The 16,092-nt window shown below is 47.8% G+C and overlaps 2 protein-coding genes across 2 annotated transcripts in view; one reads left to right on the top strand and one right to left on the bottom strand.

The window, feature by feature from the left end:
- rabgap1l (RAB GTPase activating protein 1-like) overlaps positions 1-11,421 on the top strand; it is a 79,651-nt gene extending 68,230 nt beyond the window's left edge. The window contains 7 exon segments of the mRNA XM_077024604.1: positions 2,042-2,134; positions 4,521-4,631; positions 4,772-4,876; positions 5,128-5,211; positions 5,418-5,489; positions 5,580-5,777; positions 9,536-11,421. Coding sequence (XP_076880719.1) covers positions 2,042-2,134; positions 4,521-4,631; positions 4,772-4,876; positions 5,128-5,211; positions 5,418-5,489; positions 5,580-5,777; positions 9,536-9,670 — 798 coding nt within the window. The 3' untranslated portion in view covers positions 9,671-11,421.
- Positions 11,422-11,776: 355 nt separating this feature from the next.
- On the bottom strand, positions 11,777-15,009 carry LOC143528738 (interferon-induced protein 44-like). The gene is made up of 7 exons (XM_077024602.1): positions 14,403-15,009; positions 13,876-13,939; positions 13,557-13,752; positions 13,166-13,318; positions 12,824-12,995; positions 12,614-12,714; positions 11,777-12,306 (listed from the first exon to the last, which is right to left on the bottom strand). Exons 1-7 carry the CDS (start codon positions 14,512-14,514, stop codon positions 12,130-12,132), a joined length of 975 nt encoding a protein of 324 aa, XP_076880717.1. The 5' UTR covers positions 14,515-15,009; the 3' UTR covers positions 11,777-12,129.
- Positions 15,010-16,092: the final 1,083 nt, after the last annotated feature.

Below are 16,092 nucleotides of genomic sequence, written 5' to 3'. Positions count from 1 at the left end.
CTCCTCCAGGCTCATGAGTGTGAGGACTGTTCCCCAGAACTGTATTGGCTGGTCACTGGCTCTGGACAACCCAGCGGATGATGTGTACACTTGGCTAACAGTGTCAAGTGTGACGTGAGGAGTGAGTTGGGAGAGACACCTGCTTGATCCTGCACTTGTGCCAGACTGCGTTTCTGGTCCAGTAACTGTAAGTGGTTGAAGTGTGTGTCTTTTACAGCGGTAGTGCAGTCAGAACCGCAGTGCTCAGGTACACTCAATCAGAACCGCAGTGCTCAGGTACGCTCAGTCAGAACAGCAGTGCTCAGGTACACTCAATCAGAACCGCAGTGCTCAGGTACACTCAATCAGAACCGCAGTGCTCAGGTACGCTCAGTCAGAACCGCAGTGCTCAGGTACGCTCAGTCAGAACCGCAGTGCTCAGGTACGCTCAGTCAGAACCGCAGTGCTCAGGTACACTCAGTCAGAACCGCAGTGCTCAGGTACACTCAGTCAGAACCGCAGTGCTCAGGTACACTCAATCAGAACCGCAGTGCTCAGGTACGCTCAGTCAGAACCGCAGTGCTCAGGTACACTCTGCTCTGCTGAGACAAGGCTACTGAGGGACAGCTTTGTTTAAGCAAGCTCCTCCTCCCCTCGAGTGCTATAGTAACGCCTGCAAACCAACCCGCATGGGCCCTGCTGTCATGGCAACCAACTCTGCTGCTAGGCCTTCTGGGAATTCACAGGCGTCTAAAGGCATAACGGATGCTTGATTGCATCTTGTTCTTTAGTTAAGCAAGTTTAGTTTCACTGCAGTTAAGCAACTTTGTTAGGCTTTAAGAGGAAGATGTGTCATGGCCAACTTGTGGTTTGTGTGGGTGTAGCGGAGGCTGTGTTTGTGTGGGTGTAGCGGAGCCTGTGTTTGTGTGGGCGTAGCGGAGCCTGTGTTTGTGTGGGCGTAGCGGAGCCTGTGTTTGTGTGGGCGTAGCGGAGCCTGAGTTTGTGTGGGCGTAGCGGAGCCTGTGTTTGTGTGGGCGTAGCGGAGCCTGTGTTTGTGTGGGCGTAGCGGAGCCTGTGTTTGTGTGGGCGTAGCGGAGCCTGTGTTTGTGTGGGCGTAGCGGAGCCTGTGTTTGTGTGGGCGTAGCGGAGCCTGTGCTTGTGTGGGCGTAGCGGAGCCTGCGCTTGTGTGGGCGTAGCGGAGCCTGCGTTTGTGTGGGCGTAGCGGAGCCTGTGTTTGTGTGGGTGTAGCGGAGCTTGTGTTTGTGTGGGTGTAGCGGAGCTTGTGTTTGTGTGGGCGTAGCGGAGCTTGTGTTTGTGTGGGTGTAGTCTGTGCTGTAGTTCATGTTCTACCTTTTTCACATTGCTTAGTCGAGTGACAAGTTCGTTATCTTGTGTGGGGTTAATTTTCCCAGATTTCACAGATCACACAACAATGTGGCAGCATTTAAAGGCACTTAGGACCATGGAACATGTTCTTGCTAACTGGCTGCAGCTAGCTCTCATTGCTGACTAGTCCCATTAGAGCATTTGCAGCAGTCATCCTATGAATTAATTTAGAATCTCTGCTGTTTCAGTTACACTCGCTCAGTTACACCAGCTCCACTGTTCAACTATGACTGTGAAGTCTCTTGAAAAATTCTGCAAATATCTTCATGTGTTTAATGTGTACGTTTTCAGACCCTCTTATCCTGAGCAACTTGCAGTGTTGTGTGCATGAGAAGATCTCTGACAGTGTTTTACAGTGACATTCACATGTATCTGTCATAACAGTTGGCAAAGGCTTGTGCTGTGTTTATATTTACATTGTTTACACCGCTGACGTGTCCTGATTCTCTACAAACATTGTATTTCATCTGTTGATTAGAAATCTGAAGACTCCATTTGAGTAACTACTGTAGTAACATGTGGAGAGGTTACTGTAGTGATGATAGACATTTCAGATGTCCTTCATTAGCTTTGCAGTGAAGTACACACACACACACACACACACACACACACACACACACACACACACACACACACACACACACACACTCACTCTGCCCCTGGTCCATCTCCTCAGGTGCCCACCAAGAAGCTGAAGAAGTTTGAGAAGGAGTACCACACTCTGAGAGAGAGCCAGCTCCAGCAGGAGGACCCCATCGACAGGTACCAGGTAAGAGAGACGGGCGTCCATGCCGGATCCCCCCCTTCCTCCCTCCTCCCTCATCCTCATGTATTCCCTTCACCTCCATCTTGTCACTCTGTCCCAGTTCAGCACGGTGTAGACATCCGCGTCGACCGCCACAGGCCACAGGCCCAACACGCTCTCAGAGGACAGAGAGCATGAGACACTCTCACTCAAGGTCCTCTGCTCTTCTGAGTTCCCAGTGACTTTTATTTTGGCTTTTGTAAGATGTAGGTTTCTGCCTCGGTGGCCATTTTTATTTTCCACAAAACAGAAGTCTTTTAATTTTATTTTGGAAGGCTTGTGAAATTACACTGACAGCTTTTGTTGTATTTATGTAATTTTTTTAATGGATGTTATGATTGTTTTTATTAAAGAAATGGTGAGATTTTCCCTTATAAGCTAAAAGAAGTATTCATTTCCAAGAGCAGCTATATTAGAGAGAACTTTGTTCTGACACGCGTTCCTGTTGTGTTTACATTTGAGATGTTATTGTGGACCTTATTAAGGCTGCTTAGCATGTTGCTATTAAAAGATTAACCAGTTTTCTGTTTTCACTCATTCTAAAGGTCTGAATTAACATTTTTATAAACCTTTTTATCATTCCTTCTTTTTTCCTGCCATCTGTTATATAAGTGAATGCAAAATGTTGATGTTTTTTTTTCTTTCGAGAATGCAATAAAAGTGATTTTTCTTTTTTTAATGTAAGATCGTGAGCTCATCTAAACATTCTTTAAAGATGTTTAGAGTATTTCCAAATCAAGCCAACTACTCAGACAGAGTGCTGACCTTCACATTCAGGTTAAACTCTCTGTGGTTTCAGTGTCATTACTTGCAGTTTACTTCTTGCAACACTTACCCATTTTAACCAATGAGCTTCGCTCACTCACCCTACTTAACCAATGGCGCGTTAGAGGGCGGAGAGGAAGCCGTGACGTTTTCTGCAGGATGGGTGCGGTGTCTGTTCTCTAGTGCTAATGGGTGTAGTGTTTGACACTGGTAGTCTGCAGTAGAAGGTAAGCCCTCAACCCAGCGGTTCTCTGGTTATTAACACTGCTTGCCTAACGCCGTCTCTGCTGTAACCCGCCTCTTACGCAGTGGCCTTGTGCTCTGACACTGTTCTGTGACAAAAGTACTTCCAGATCCATGTATGACCACGGCTATTGTGTAGGAACTTGTGGAGCCTGTCTGTGTGTCTGTGTGTGTATGTGAGTGTGTGTGTACGTGTGCCTACATGCACGTGTGTGTGTGTGTGTATGTGTGTGTGTGTGTACGTGTGCCTACATGCACGTGTGTGTGTGTGTGTGTGTGTGTGTGTGTGTGTGTGTGTGTGCGCGCTTACATGCGTGTGTGTGTGTGTGTGTACATGCACGTGTGTGTGTGTGTGTGTGTGTGTGTGTGTGTGTGCATGCACGTTTGTGTGTGTGCACTTGTGTGTGTATGTTTGTGTGTGATGAGTGGAAATGGGAATCAGATGACCGGTTTTCCTCTTCCTGATGAGCAGAATGTGTAGCAGTGTGTGTATCATGTGAGATCACTTAGTGGACATCCTCCCCCACCACACAAAGCCTTTATCAGACAGTGGAGGGGCGTGGGCTTCACCCCAGCAGCCAAAGACCACACGCCCTGTCGTCCTGCACATAGACAGACAGCTTCAACCATGGACACTGCTACACTCATGCTTTCTTATCCTGCAGCTCACTGTATAATTGCTGGTCTGGGATCAGCCGTGTCCGTCACTCATAATGGTCCGATTAGAGTCTGAGGTAAAACCTCCAACAGTAAAGCTGTCAGTGCAGTCCTGTACCTGCCCATGTTGCTGTTGGCTTGTATGTACATTTCTGTTGTTACTGTTTTGCTTTTTGCCATGTAGCTTTTGCAAAGCCCGTTCAGCACTCCGCTCTCGTAGAAACCCACTGATCCACGGTCAAGCCTTTCCTTACCATCAGCCACCGAGGCTGCAGAAAAGAGGGGTATACCAAAATCTGGCAACATGGACCGCCTCTGTCTGAAGCACGCCCTCTGGTGGCCACTCTGGTTTCCAGCATCAGCTGTGACCATGTGCAGAGAAGCAGCAAGCCGGCTTAAGGGCAAATTCGTCCATGTCCCTTCTAGCCTTTGAGGGCGCCCAACCTGTCTGTCTGCACTGGCACGGTTGTATGAGGTGTGAGACACGTCCTGTTCTCTTACGCTTCTAACCGCCTTGTTACTATGGATGTGGTGCTTAACCGTGGACCAGTGAGTTTAATTAGCGGAGTCTCCGTGCGCCTCTGCTGTGTGTGCGTTCTCGGATTGTAACACTCGTGGTGTGTGTGTGTGTGTGTGTGTGTGTGTGCGTGTGTGCGTGTGTGCGTGTGTGTGTGTGTGTGTCCAGAGAGAGAACCGTCGTCTCCAGGAAGCCAGCATGCGTCTGGAGCAGGAGAACGATGATCTTGCTCACGAGCTGGTCACCAGCAAGATCGCCCTGAGAAACGACCTGGACCAGGTCTGCACCCCCCACGCCTACACACGTATCGTACCAAGGGAACTAAGAAGAAGTGCTTTATGAAAATACTATATATTGATCCAAACGAAGGTGAATGTGTGTTTTTATCTGTGTGTGTGTGTGTGTGTGTGTGTGTGTAGGCTGAAGACAAGGCCGACGTGCTGAACAAGGAGCTGTTGAGCACCAAGCAGCGGCTGGTGGAGACGGAGGAGGAGAAGAGGAGACAGGAAGAGGAGACTGCTCAGGTCGGCTTTAGCTCCGCCTCCACACCTGACCCCGCCCACTTCTGCGCCGCAGCACACCACACAAAGCCTTTCACGGGCCTGATGACACCTCACTTGTGCGCGAAACGTGTCCTGGTGTTACGATGGCTCCTCCACCGCAGAGGAGGTTCTAGATGTTGTAGGTGTGAGCAGGAGAAGCTGAGAAGATGTTGTGGGTGTTACGCTGCTGTCTGTCTCTCACGGTTCACACAGCGCTGCTCTGTTTCTCTCAGATAAAGGAGGTGTTCAGACGAGAGCTGGAGAAAGCAGAGAGTGAGATAAAGAAGACCACGGCCATCATTGCAGAGTACAAACAGGTACGGCACAGCCGCAGTGGTGGAGGAGGAGGAGTTCACGTCCTCCCACGTCTCCACTGCTCTCCTACAGTCTGTCCAGCTTTGGAAGGAGACTGCTGAGGCGGAGCTGAACACATGACAGCCCAGACAAATGGTTTAATCTCTTGTGTGACGTGAACGTGTGATGAACAGATGTGTGACGGTTCCTCTCCGTGTTCCCGTGCCAGATTTGCTCCCAGCTCAGTACCAGGCTGGAGAGTCAGCAGGCCTCCACCAAGGAGGAGCTGGAGATGGTGAAGGTAAGAGCTCACAGTGCTGCTACCTGAGGACCACAGAACCCACAGAGTATGGAGAAATAACCGGGATGTGTGTGTGTGTATTGCTCTCAGAGTAAAGTCATGGCGTGCGAGCGTTGTCGTGAGCTGTTCAGCAAGGAGGGGCCCCTGCACATCCCCGCCGTGTCCCAGGACAACCGCGACTCCGACCTGGACGAGGAGAAGGACTCTCTGAAGGCACAGCTGCGCGAGATGGAGCTGGAGCTCGCTCAGACCAAGCTGCAGCTGGTGGAGGCCAAGTGTAGGATCCAGGTCCGTGCGCTGCCTGCCCCCTCACGCACCCCCACACACCCCACACAGCCCCCTCACGCACCCCCACACACCCCACACAGCCCCCTCACGCACCCCCACACACCCCACACAGCCCCCTCACGCACCCCCACACAGCCCCCTCACGCACCCCCACACACCCCACACAGCCCCCTCACGCACCCCCACACACCCCACACAGCTGCCTCACGCACCCCCACACACCCCACACAGCCCCCTCACGCACCCCCACACACCCCACACAGCCGCCTCACGCACCCCCACACACCCCACACAGCTGCCTCACGCACCCCCACACACCCCACACAGCCCCCTCACGCACCCCCACACACCCCACACAGCCGCCTCACGCACCCCCACACACCCCACACAGCTGCCTCACGCACCCCCACACACCCCACACAGCCCCCTCACGCACCCCCACACACCCGCCTCACGCACCCCCACACACCCCACACAGCCCCCTCACGCACCCCCACACACCCCACACAGCCCCCTCACGCACCCCCACACACCCCACACAGCCCCCTCACGCACCCCCACACAGCCCCCTCACGCACCCCCACACACCCCACACAGCTGCCTCACGCACCCCCACACACCCCACACAGCTGCCTCACGCACCCCCACACACCCCACACAGCTGCCTCACGCACCCCCACACACCCCACACAGCCGCCTCACGCACCCCCACACACCCCACACAGCCCCCTCACGCACCCCCACACACCCCACACAGCCGCCTCACGCACCCCCACACACCCCACACAGCTGCCTCACGCACCCCCACACAGCTGCCTCACGCATCCCCACACACCCCACACAGCCCCCTCACGCACCCCCACACACCCCACACAGCTGCCTCACGCACCCCCACACACCCCACACAGCCCCCTCACGCACCCCCACACACCCCACAGCCCCCTCACGCACCCCCACACAGCCCCCTCACGCACCCCCACACAGCCCCCTCACGCACCCCCCTCACGCACCCCCACACACCCCACACAGCCCCCTCACACACCCCCACACAGCCCCCTCACGCACCCCCACACACCCCCACACACCCCACACAGCTGCCTCACGCACCCCCACACACCCCACACAGCTGCCTCACGCACCCCCACACCTACCCCCACTCTCCACACAGCTGACCACAACCTGCTAAGAACTAATGTAGGGGAGACCAGGGACAGTTGTAACATGGGACGGTTGTAACACCTTGAATTCCTCCAATCAGAAACAAGCTAGAGTGATTACACTCACTGTGCACATGCTCAGTTAGACTGTCTTCTTGCTATCAAAAAAGGAACCACATTTGAAACTCCCAGAGAAGGTAATCACCAAAAGTGTTTTTTTGAAGTAAAATTTTTACTTTCCTGAGATCAAATATCTATGAATCCAAATAAGTATTATTAGAATTACTGTTTTGTAAGCTGAAATTAGAAATTATTAACAATTGTCCAACTAGCAGTCAGGCTCGTTCACATGAGGTGAAAACATAACTGGTGATACTGGGACGATTGTAACGCCTTGTTACAACCGTCCCTGAACCAAGTAGTCAGTGACAATGACCATTTATGATCTACCAAGCATTGTAAAGAGTCACTTCCCCTGGCTTCAACACCATCAAACATTCAGGCAGGGTTTGTATGCACTGGAATTTGGCTTTTTATAAGAGATATTTTTAATGACAGCGACTTTGAACCATCCCTGGTCACAGATCGTCCACTGCCAGCAGTGACACCACAGGTTCCATCTTCCACTTCAGCTGCAGTGAATGCAGTTGCATGTATTACAGCTCCAACACCCACTGTGGCAACGGTGGCATCCTACACACCACCTGCAGCATCCTCCCCATCACACCATGTGTGGTGCCTGAGCCTTCATCCTCCCCATCACACCATGTGTGGTGCCTGAGCCTTCATCCTCCCCATCACACCATGTGTGGTGCCTGAGCCTTCATCCTCCCCATCACACCATGTGTGGTGCCTGAACCTTCATCCTCCCCATCACACCATGTGTGGTGTCTGAACCTTCATCCTCCCCATCACACCATGTGTGGTGTCTGAACCTTCATCCTCCCCATCACACCATGTGTGGTGTCTGAGCCTTCATCCTCCCCATCACACCATGTGTGGTGTCTGAACCTTCATCCTCCCCATCACACCATGTGTGGTGTCTGAACCTTCATCCTCCCCATCACACCATGTGTGGTGTCTGAACCTTCATCCTCCCATCACACCATGTGTGGTGTCTTCATCCTCCCCATCACACCATGTGTGGTGTCTTCATCCTCCCCATCACACCATGTGTGGTGTCTTCATCCTCCCCATCACACCATGTGTGGTGTCTGAACCTTCATCCTCCCCATCACACCATGTGTGGTGTCTGAACCTTCATCCTCCCCATCACACCATGTGTGGTGTCTGATCCTTCATCCTCCCATCACACCATGTGTGGTGCCTGAACCTTCATCCTCCCCATCACACCATGTGTGGTGTCTGAACCTTCATCCTCCCCATCACACCATGTGTGGTGTCTGAACCTTCATCCTCCCATCACACCATGTGTGCTGCCTGAACCTTCATCCCCCCATCACACCATGTGTGCTGCCTGAACCTTCATCCCCCCATCACACCATGTGTGGTGTCTGAACCTTCATCCTCCCCATCACACCATGTGTGGTGTCTGAACCTTCATCCTCCCCATCACACCATGTGTGGTGTCTGAACCTTCATCCTCCCATCACACCATGTGTGGTGTCTGAACCTTCATCCTCCCCATCACACCATGTGTGGTGCCTGAACCTTCATCCTCCCATCACACCATGTGTGGTGTCTGAACCTTCATCCTCCCATCACACCATGTGTGGTGTCTGAACCTTCATCCTCCCCATCACACCATGTGTGGTGTCTGAACCTTCATCCTCCCCATCACACCATGTGTGGTGTCTGAACCTTCATCCTCCCATCACACCATGTGTGGTGTCTGAACCTTCATCCTCCCCATCACACCATGTGTGGTGTCTGAACCTTCATCCTCCCCATCACACCATGTGTGGTGTCTGAACCTTCATCCTCCCATCACACCATGTGTGGTGTCTGAACCTTCATCCTCCCCATCACACCATGTGTGGTGTCTGAACCTTCATCCTCCCATCACACCATGTGTGCTGTCTGAACCTTCCCCTCTTTGTTTTGTCATGTGGGGTGAGAGTAATCATTAGGCCTATTAAAAAAATAAATTAATAGTCACAATAACATGAATGATAAACAATCTTTTTCATTTTGAGTATTTGATTGATTCCTTAAGTAAATTTTAGATGTTACAACCGTCCCTGGCATGTGTTACAACTGTCCCTGTACCCAGGGACATTACATTGGAGTGAATGTATTTAAATCAATTTTGCAACCTGTATATTTCATAAACCCACTTATACATTGTTTCAGTAGTTGACACATTGAAGTTCATAATACAGGAAGTTGGCCATTCCAGTATAAATGGTTTTTGATTTAATGGAAAAATCACAAAAAGTGTTACAATTGTCCCTGGTCTCCCCTATCTGGCTCAGGTGCTTCTGGAACTGGGATCTGAGATTCTAAACTTCATGATTGTTGACCAGAACGACATGTAACACAGTGCCACAGAACTGTATTAATATGCCTCGTTTCCGATGGCGTGCATGCTGTCTCTCACTGTTTGTTTGTTTGTTTATTGTTTTGCCTTGTTTGTGTCAGGAGCTGGAGCACCAGAGAGGAGTACTGATGACCGAGGTCCAAGCTGCCAAGAACTCCTGGTTCAGTAAAACTCTGGGATCCCTGAAGACCTCAGCCAGCGGAAACACCCCTTCTTCGCCCAAAGAAGGCCAGTAGGACTTCAGCCTCAGCCAACGAGAGGGCGACATCATCTGCATGGCCAACGGCAAGGAAGGATGAGGCCTCCGAGACGAAACTAAACAACACAAGCAGCAATGCTGTATTCCCTCTCACAGAGGGGGATGGAGGTGGATCAGGCCCCGCTGAACTGCTGCTCCCAGACTGGAGGGCCTCTGGTGGGCTACGGCTCTCACCCGAGAGGGCTTCACTTGGTAGTGAACCGCTCGTGTGTGTGTGTGGGGGGGTAGGGGGAAGCATAGCCAGTTTGTTTGTTTGTTTTTTTCATCAGTCTCAAACATGTGGTAGAAACTAAATGTTTTACAGCTGTGTGTCATATTCACTGTCATAATGTTAGCATTAACACTATGAGCAGTATTGACTGTATACATAGTGAAGAAGGGGGCACAGGTGGTGTCTGTCAATGCAACAGTCCCATCTAGTGGTAAATAACAGTACTGCAGAGTACTGAATTTAACTTTTTTTTTTGTCGTTGACTGTGTTCCTTTGTTGGATAGAACACCTACAAATCTACTAAAGAGAAATGCATTCACTAACATAGATTAACAGATGAATAATCAGTGGCTTATTTATCTCCATTTACAAATATGCTACTTTTTTGTTTCAGACAGAGGATACTACATTCAGAATGAAATATTCCTATTGGTTTTCTATATAGTAATAATGTAATTGTTTTATCATGTGTATAACTACATGTTGAATCTTTTATCTTGTACAGTTGTTAAAGTGCAGTTTATTTCTTTTTTTTTATTTCAGTGTCATCTTTGTAAATAGCTTAAAGCACAGTGTTCAAAACCAGTTGCCCATGATCCAAACCATTACCCCAAAATAACATTCCTGCTTCATTGTGTCAACTTTCACACTCCTGAGATCCTGCACCCGTGTTCCCAGAGCCTTTAAGAATACGAGGACAGCACGCGGGTCCAGATTACGTCTGTCCTGCACTCCCTGACGCCAGGACTCCCTGTATCTAGTGATTCATACTCACTGTACAAGCCATTTAACGTAACATTTTCTCACCTTAACTCTGCGTGTGCTTGCCTATGCCAGGGGCCACACGCATCAATGTGCCAAGAAATCTTTGCAGGTCTCTCCGTATGGGCTATTTGGGGGCTTTTGCAGTAAGCTGTGCGGTAATTAGACTGTATTCTCATCTCTGCCATCCTGTACATTCCAGCGTGTAAGGTTGCAGGGCACCGCTGAGAACGTTGCAGATTCATAGCTGCTCTGTGTTGCAAAACAACGCAGGGGAAACATTTCATTTTGTTACCTGCTACCTAATCTGACAACATTAGTGTTTGTCAACCCAACTGCGTTCCTGAATAGTTGTCCACTACTGTCCAATGTCCATCATCATCTGTAGACTGCATGGATCTTAACACACACACACACACACACACACACACACACACAAACAAGATGTCCCCATTGTGAATAGACCTCTATTGTTCATTTCTACTGTTGTTGAAATATGTAGTTATATCTTCTATTTTGTAATTTCTGAAATCATGTGCTGCCAAGCATCAGTTTAATATAAACTAATATGAAGTGCAATCCAGTTTTGTTTTGGTTTGTTTTTTTGCATACCGCTACAGACGGAGCCTAGATTATGACCCCAGGTGAAGTTCTGTCTGGGCCTTCCAGGTCAGTGAGTGTAAGCTTGGGTTCTTCTGGGTTTCCCAGCTGCAACGTTCCATCCAGTTAATAAACATTGACTCTTGTTCTGTTAATTGACCTCAGGTTCTCTTTATTATATAATTTCCCCCCATTTTTTCCAAGGCCTTTCAGTGTTTGCTTTATTATTCCTCACTCACTGTGTGAATGTAATAATGTACTTCAGGGAAACACTCAGCATGTGTAGATGTTTGCTGTGCTCTTACCGCAGGGTGTTTGATGTTAAGGAACTTAAATCCCAACAAGCTTCCCTAATTTCAGCAGGGTATATAATACCATCTGATGTTAGAATAACTAATGCCAACTGATCATAGAACACAATAACTAAGGCCATCTGATCATAGAACACAATAACTAATGCCATCTGATGATGGAGCAGAATGATTCATGTTTAGATGGGGGGACATTTATTCAGCGCATTGAAGTTGTACGGTACAATCACAACAGTTACACAATCATGAGCGCAATACAGTCATAACTGATGTTTACTTGACAAGTTACACTAGCAGCATTCTGCTAATGTGCAGATGTAGCCTAACATCAAAATCAGGCTGATTATTATATTTACCAGTATTAGATACAGGAATTTGCTTCCTCAAGCTTGAAACCTGTCAGCAGTGTACAGTACCGATGGGACCCCAGTGCACTGACATTACTGAGAATGAGCACAACACTACATTCAAACGTTTAACATTTTCTTTGTTTATAACAACCAAAAATGATCTGGCGACACCTTGATCCCACCTACCAATTCTTCAGATGTTCTAGTCCGCCTCAGGACTCAGGTCATCCAAGTAGTTGTCTGCATAGCGGAGCATCTGTTGCAGGGCGGTTAGGAGCAGGATGTCACAGTTCACATCCAACTCCAGCTCATGGCTGTAGTTCTTGACTGGGATTACACTACACATGGACACCCCGACACGGGAGCTGGCCTCTCGCACCTGCAGCACCACGGGGAAGGACACCAGTACACTTGACCAAACAACTAGAGGGCTGTGAGATTTGTTGTACAGGTCTGGGGTAAATGCAGCTGGCAAGCTTATGTCAGAGTAACACACACGAATGCCAGGTGTATCAAAAAAGTGTATCAAAGAATTTCTTGAGAGAACAACTGTGCAAGCAAAGTGCTTCTGAATTAGTAGGAGGAGGAACTGGTTTCTTTATGAAAAGTTTTAATCATAACATTCATTCCATTATCTACTGATAATATGGCTGAGTGGTAGCACTCCTTTGTAATATACTTCTTACCTTAGTTTTGATATAGGAACTGAGGTAGACGTCCTGGAGATTTTCTCCTACGAGGGGGCAGGCCTCATCCACCTTGGTGAGAAGAACGATTTGGGGAATTCCTAAAATCAATTTTCACATTGATCAGTTGCTCACAAATCAATTTATGTCCAGATAAATATAAACGTATAAATTCATGTTGATCTGCTCTGATGACGTTGTCCAGCTCACCCATTGAGTTCACTCTTTTGCGAATAGCGGTAAGTTTTTCTTCCACTTTACTGGGCATGAGGGCCACTTTGCAGGTGTCCAGCACGTACACGACACACTGGACCTTGTCTTGCAGGGTCACAGGCCTGCGCTTCACTTCGCTCTCTGGCTCATATGGCTCTGCAGGGTTGAACTGGTGCAGTTTCATGGTATTAAACACTGTTAACGTGGCTGAGAGAGACTAGATGCTTTACCCCAGCTTTTGTTCCAAGTTTGCACCTGCCAGCATACTTGCCCACAGTACCTTAATTAAATAGCAGCTATTCAACTTCAGAAGCAACAACACTCTTTTGTCATACTTACCTTGTACCGGTCTGGTATGTCACCTTTTATGGCACTGATGATATCATCAACGCTCATACCAGCCTTAGATGCCTCCTCTAATCCCATAGTGTCACAGAAAATGAACGGTAATGGATTCCCTTTAGGGCCAGCTCTCACTGTGTAGGTACGATACTACCAACCAAGAAACACCATGGAAATGTTTTAATACATTAAGAAAACCAGCAGAGAAACTGGCCTTGCTGTCCTTTCAAGTTAAGATTTAGGCTTTAAACACTAGCCAGTATTAAACAAACATGTATGTATTTATGTGCATTTGTGTTTCCCATTGATCATAATAATAAACTGAGACCATTTATAAAGTCACTCATGAAGATGGTACATGCTTGTCTGAACGTGGGAGGGTTTGCACCTGTTTGGTGACACTGGTATCCAAGGATCCTGACATAGCTTTGCTAGTCACATGACCCCAGATGATGGAGTTGATAGAGTTGAAGAAACTAGACTTCCCAGCACCAACAGGACCAATCAGTAGAATCCGGATCTTCTTCACGGTGTCGTTCATGGGCTTATAAGTCTTTATCGACTCCATAAGCTCTGCTCTTCTTCTGCAGAAGGGTTCAAAAGCACCGTTATTGGCAGTAGAACTGAAAAATATCACACAAGCTAAGAGGTCTAACCAAAGACATCTAAACACACTCCGAAGTCTAACCAAAGACATCTAAACCTACTCAGCTGTCCACAAAATGTTCCTCCATGGTTTCTTCTCCAAACTTATCGCTGGCTGTGCAGGTGCTGACAGATTGAGTGCAAGACAGCAAGAAGAAAAGAAATAATTATAATAATTTTCATCTTAGTTGTCTTTGTTTTTTTTTTACACAACCACTATGCTTCTTTTACCTTTCCAAATTCCATCAGGAATTCTTCATATTTATTAGGCTAAACTGACAGTGCTTTAGTTGAATTTAGCACCCCATAAGAAGAACTGATTATATCTGTATAGCTACAGAAGTTGAGAAGATGCAAAATACATTGATTATGAAAAAAGTAATAAAAAGTAACAGTTGCTATACAATATTAATATGCAAATCTGGTTTTAAATACAAATCAAGCATTCTTTTTAGTACAACTAAACGGCTCCTCACACCTGATAAAAGGCTGAGTGGAAAACCAGCAATCCAGAACCATTTGAACTTTACATGAAGCTGTGAATGAAATCACAGCAGATAGCACCTGTTAAAAACCAAGTGTTTCTCACCTTCTGTTACCTTATAAACCTCACATTCTGTCAGCGTCTTGTTGTTTCCATACAGTATAGCCGCATCAAACATGTAAGGTTGCCCACCTGCGTGAAGCTGGCCCCCCCTCATACCCAAAATGCTGAAATAACACTGCAGTTCGTTTGTGCTGGGTTTGTGCCCGTTTGTGCTGCAAATATTTTCGTTTGTGCTATTAAGGCTTTTGAGTAATTTAAAAATGCATTTTCTGACCGGTGACGTCACGCAGCCCCCCCTCCACGTCCAAATTTCTCCAAAGTAGTCTCATTCGTTTGTGCTACGTTTGTGCTCGTTTGTGCTGTTAAAATGAACGCTTCAATCACTTGCTTTGTAAAGTTACAGTCGTTTAATTTTTCACACGCGTGACATCACCAGCCCCCCCTCCACGTCCAAATCACTCCAAACTGGTCTCGTTCGTTTGTGCTACGTTTGTGCTCGTTTGTGCTGTTGAAATTAACGTTTGTGCTTTTATGGTTTTTTAAATATAACCGATTCTTTTTCCTACGCGTGACGTCACCAGCCCCCCTCCACGTCCAAATCACTCCAAACTGGTCTCGTTCGTTTGTGCTACGTTTGTGCTCGTTTGTGCTGTTGAAATTAACGTTTGTGCTTAACGTCACGAGCGCACCTCTCACATGTTTAACTATAGGTATACAACAGAATGGGCTGGATGATGTTGGACTACAGAAGGGACAGGAGGTGAGGGGTAACACAGAAGGCAGAGTTTCTGGATGACATCAAAGCTTCTGTTGAGAGATTTAAGAGGTAATATTTATGACATTTATAAGTAATATTGATCTTCCAATAATGAAATTGAATGACAGGAATCTTTGTGTGAATCATTGTTTCTGTGGGGATGCAAAAACACAAACACACAACCCTCATGCAGGAATCTGCACTTCTGCAAAGTGCTAATCATTTTCTGAATACATGAATCAGAGGTAGGAAATAATGCATCTTATTTGATGGGCACTCAAAAACATTAATAAGTGAAAACACAAGTCATACAACATTTTTTTTCTTAAATCCATTTTTACTGTAGAAAGTCTTATTTGATGGAACATGTACTTTTCTTTAGGTCAGAGGGTTGCAAGTTTGGATTCCACATTGTATCTAAATAACTCAGTGGCTTTGAAAAAAAAAAAAAAACGTCAGCTAAGTGTAGTGTAATGTAATTTAACTAAAATCTGCTGCTTGTTTTCCCAACCTACTCTTTCGTGTAAAAAACACGTGATGTAATTGTATGCTTGTCAGGCACAGTGGAAACCCCCTTGGAGAGGTCGTCAAAGTATTGCCACCCTGAGAACGGCCTCCGGCAGTAGGCGACGTAATGCCCGAGGGCTGCCCAGTAAGGCACCAGACGGAATGCTACAACACCCCTTAGAATGAAGGGCTCATTGCAGGTGAGGTTGATGGGGAAGACTTGCAGCACATAATCCTTCTCTGCAGCAACTTCAATGGACAGTGCTGCCCCAGCAGTGTGGCTGTGGGTGACCACACCATTGCAGGCCTCGTCAGTAATTGATTGTGCTGCTTTTGCAGGTCGCTGGCAAATTGAATACTGCAACTGCACTCCATCCTCAAGAGCTGCTTGAAGACCCTTGATGCCCTCTGTTTCTATGTGCCGTATGTTTAAGGGTGCAAGGAGACATGCTCTGAAGCTGCCCATTG

Source organism: Brachyhypopomus gauderio, chromosome 12 (assembly GCF_052324685.1).
Source record: "Brachyhypopomus gauderio isolate BG-103 chromosome 12, BGAUD_0.2, whole genome shotgun sequence".
In the NCBI taxonomy this organism is placed as follows: Eukaryota; Metazoa; Chordata; class Actinopteri; order Gymnotiformes; family Hypopomidae; genus Brachyhypopomus; species Brachyhypopomus gauderio.
Note: the sequence above shows the minus strand (reverse complement) of the source record. Positions and strands in the feature narration are given on the sequence as shown.

Excerpts from the sequence above, each read along its gene's own strand:
- LOC143528738 (XM_077024602.1), bottom strand. The coding sequence starts at position 14,514 with ATGAGGGGGGGCCAGCTTCACGCAGGTGGGCAACCTTACATGTTTGAT. Across the intron at positions 13,940-14,402 it reads GGTTTATAAGGTAACAGAAG|CACCTGCACAGCCAGCGATA; the intron begins GTGAGAAACACT and ends TCAATCTGTCAG. Across the intron at positions 13,753-13,875 it reads AACATTTTGTGGACAGCTGA|AAGAAGAGCAGAGCTTATGG; the intron begins GTAGGTTTAGAT and ends ACCCTTCTGCAG.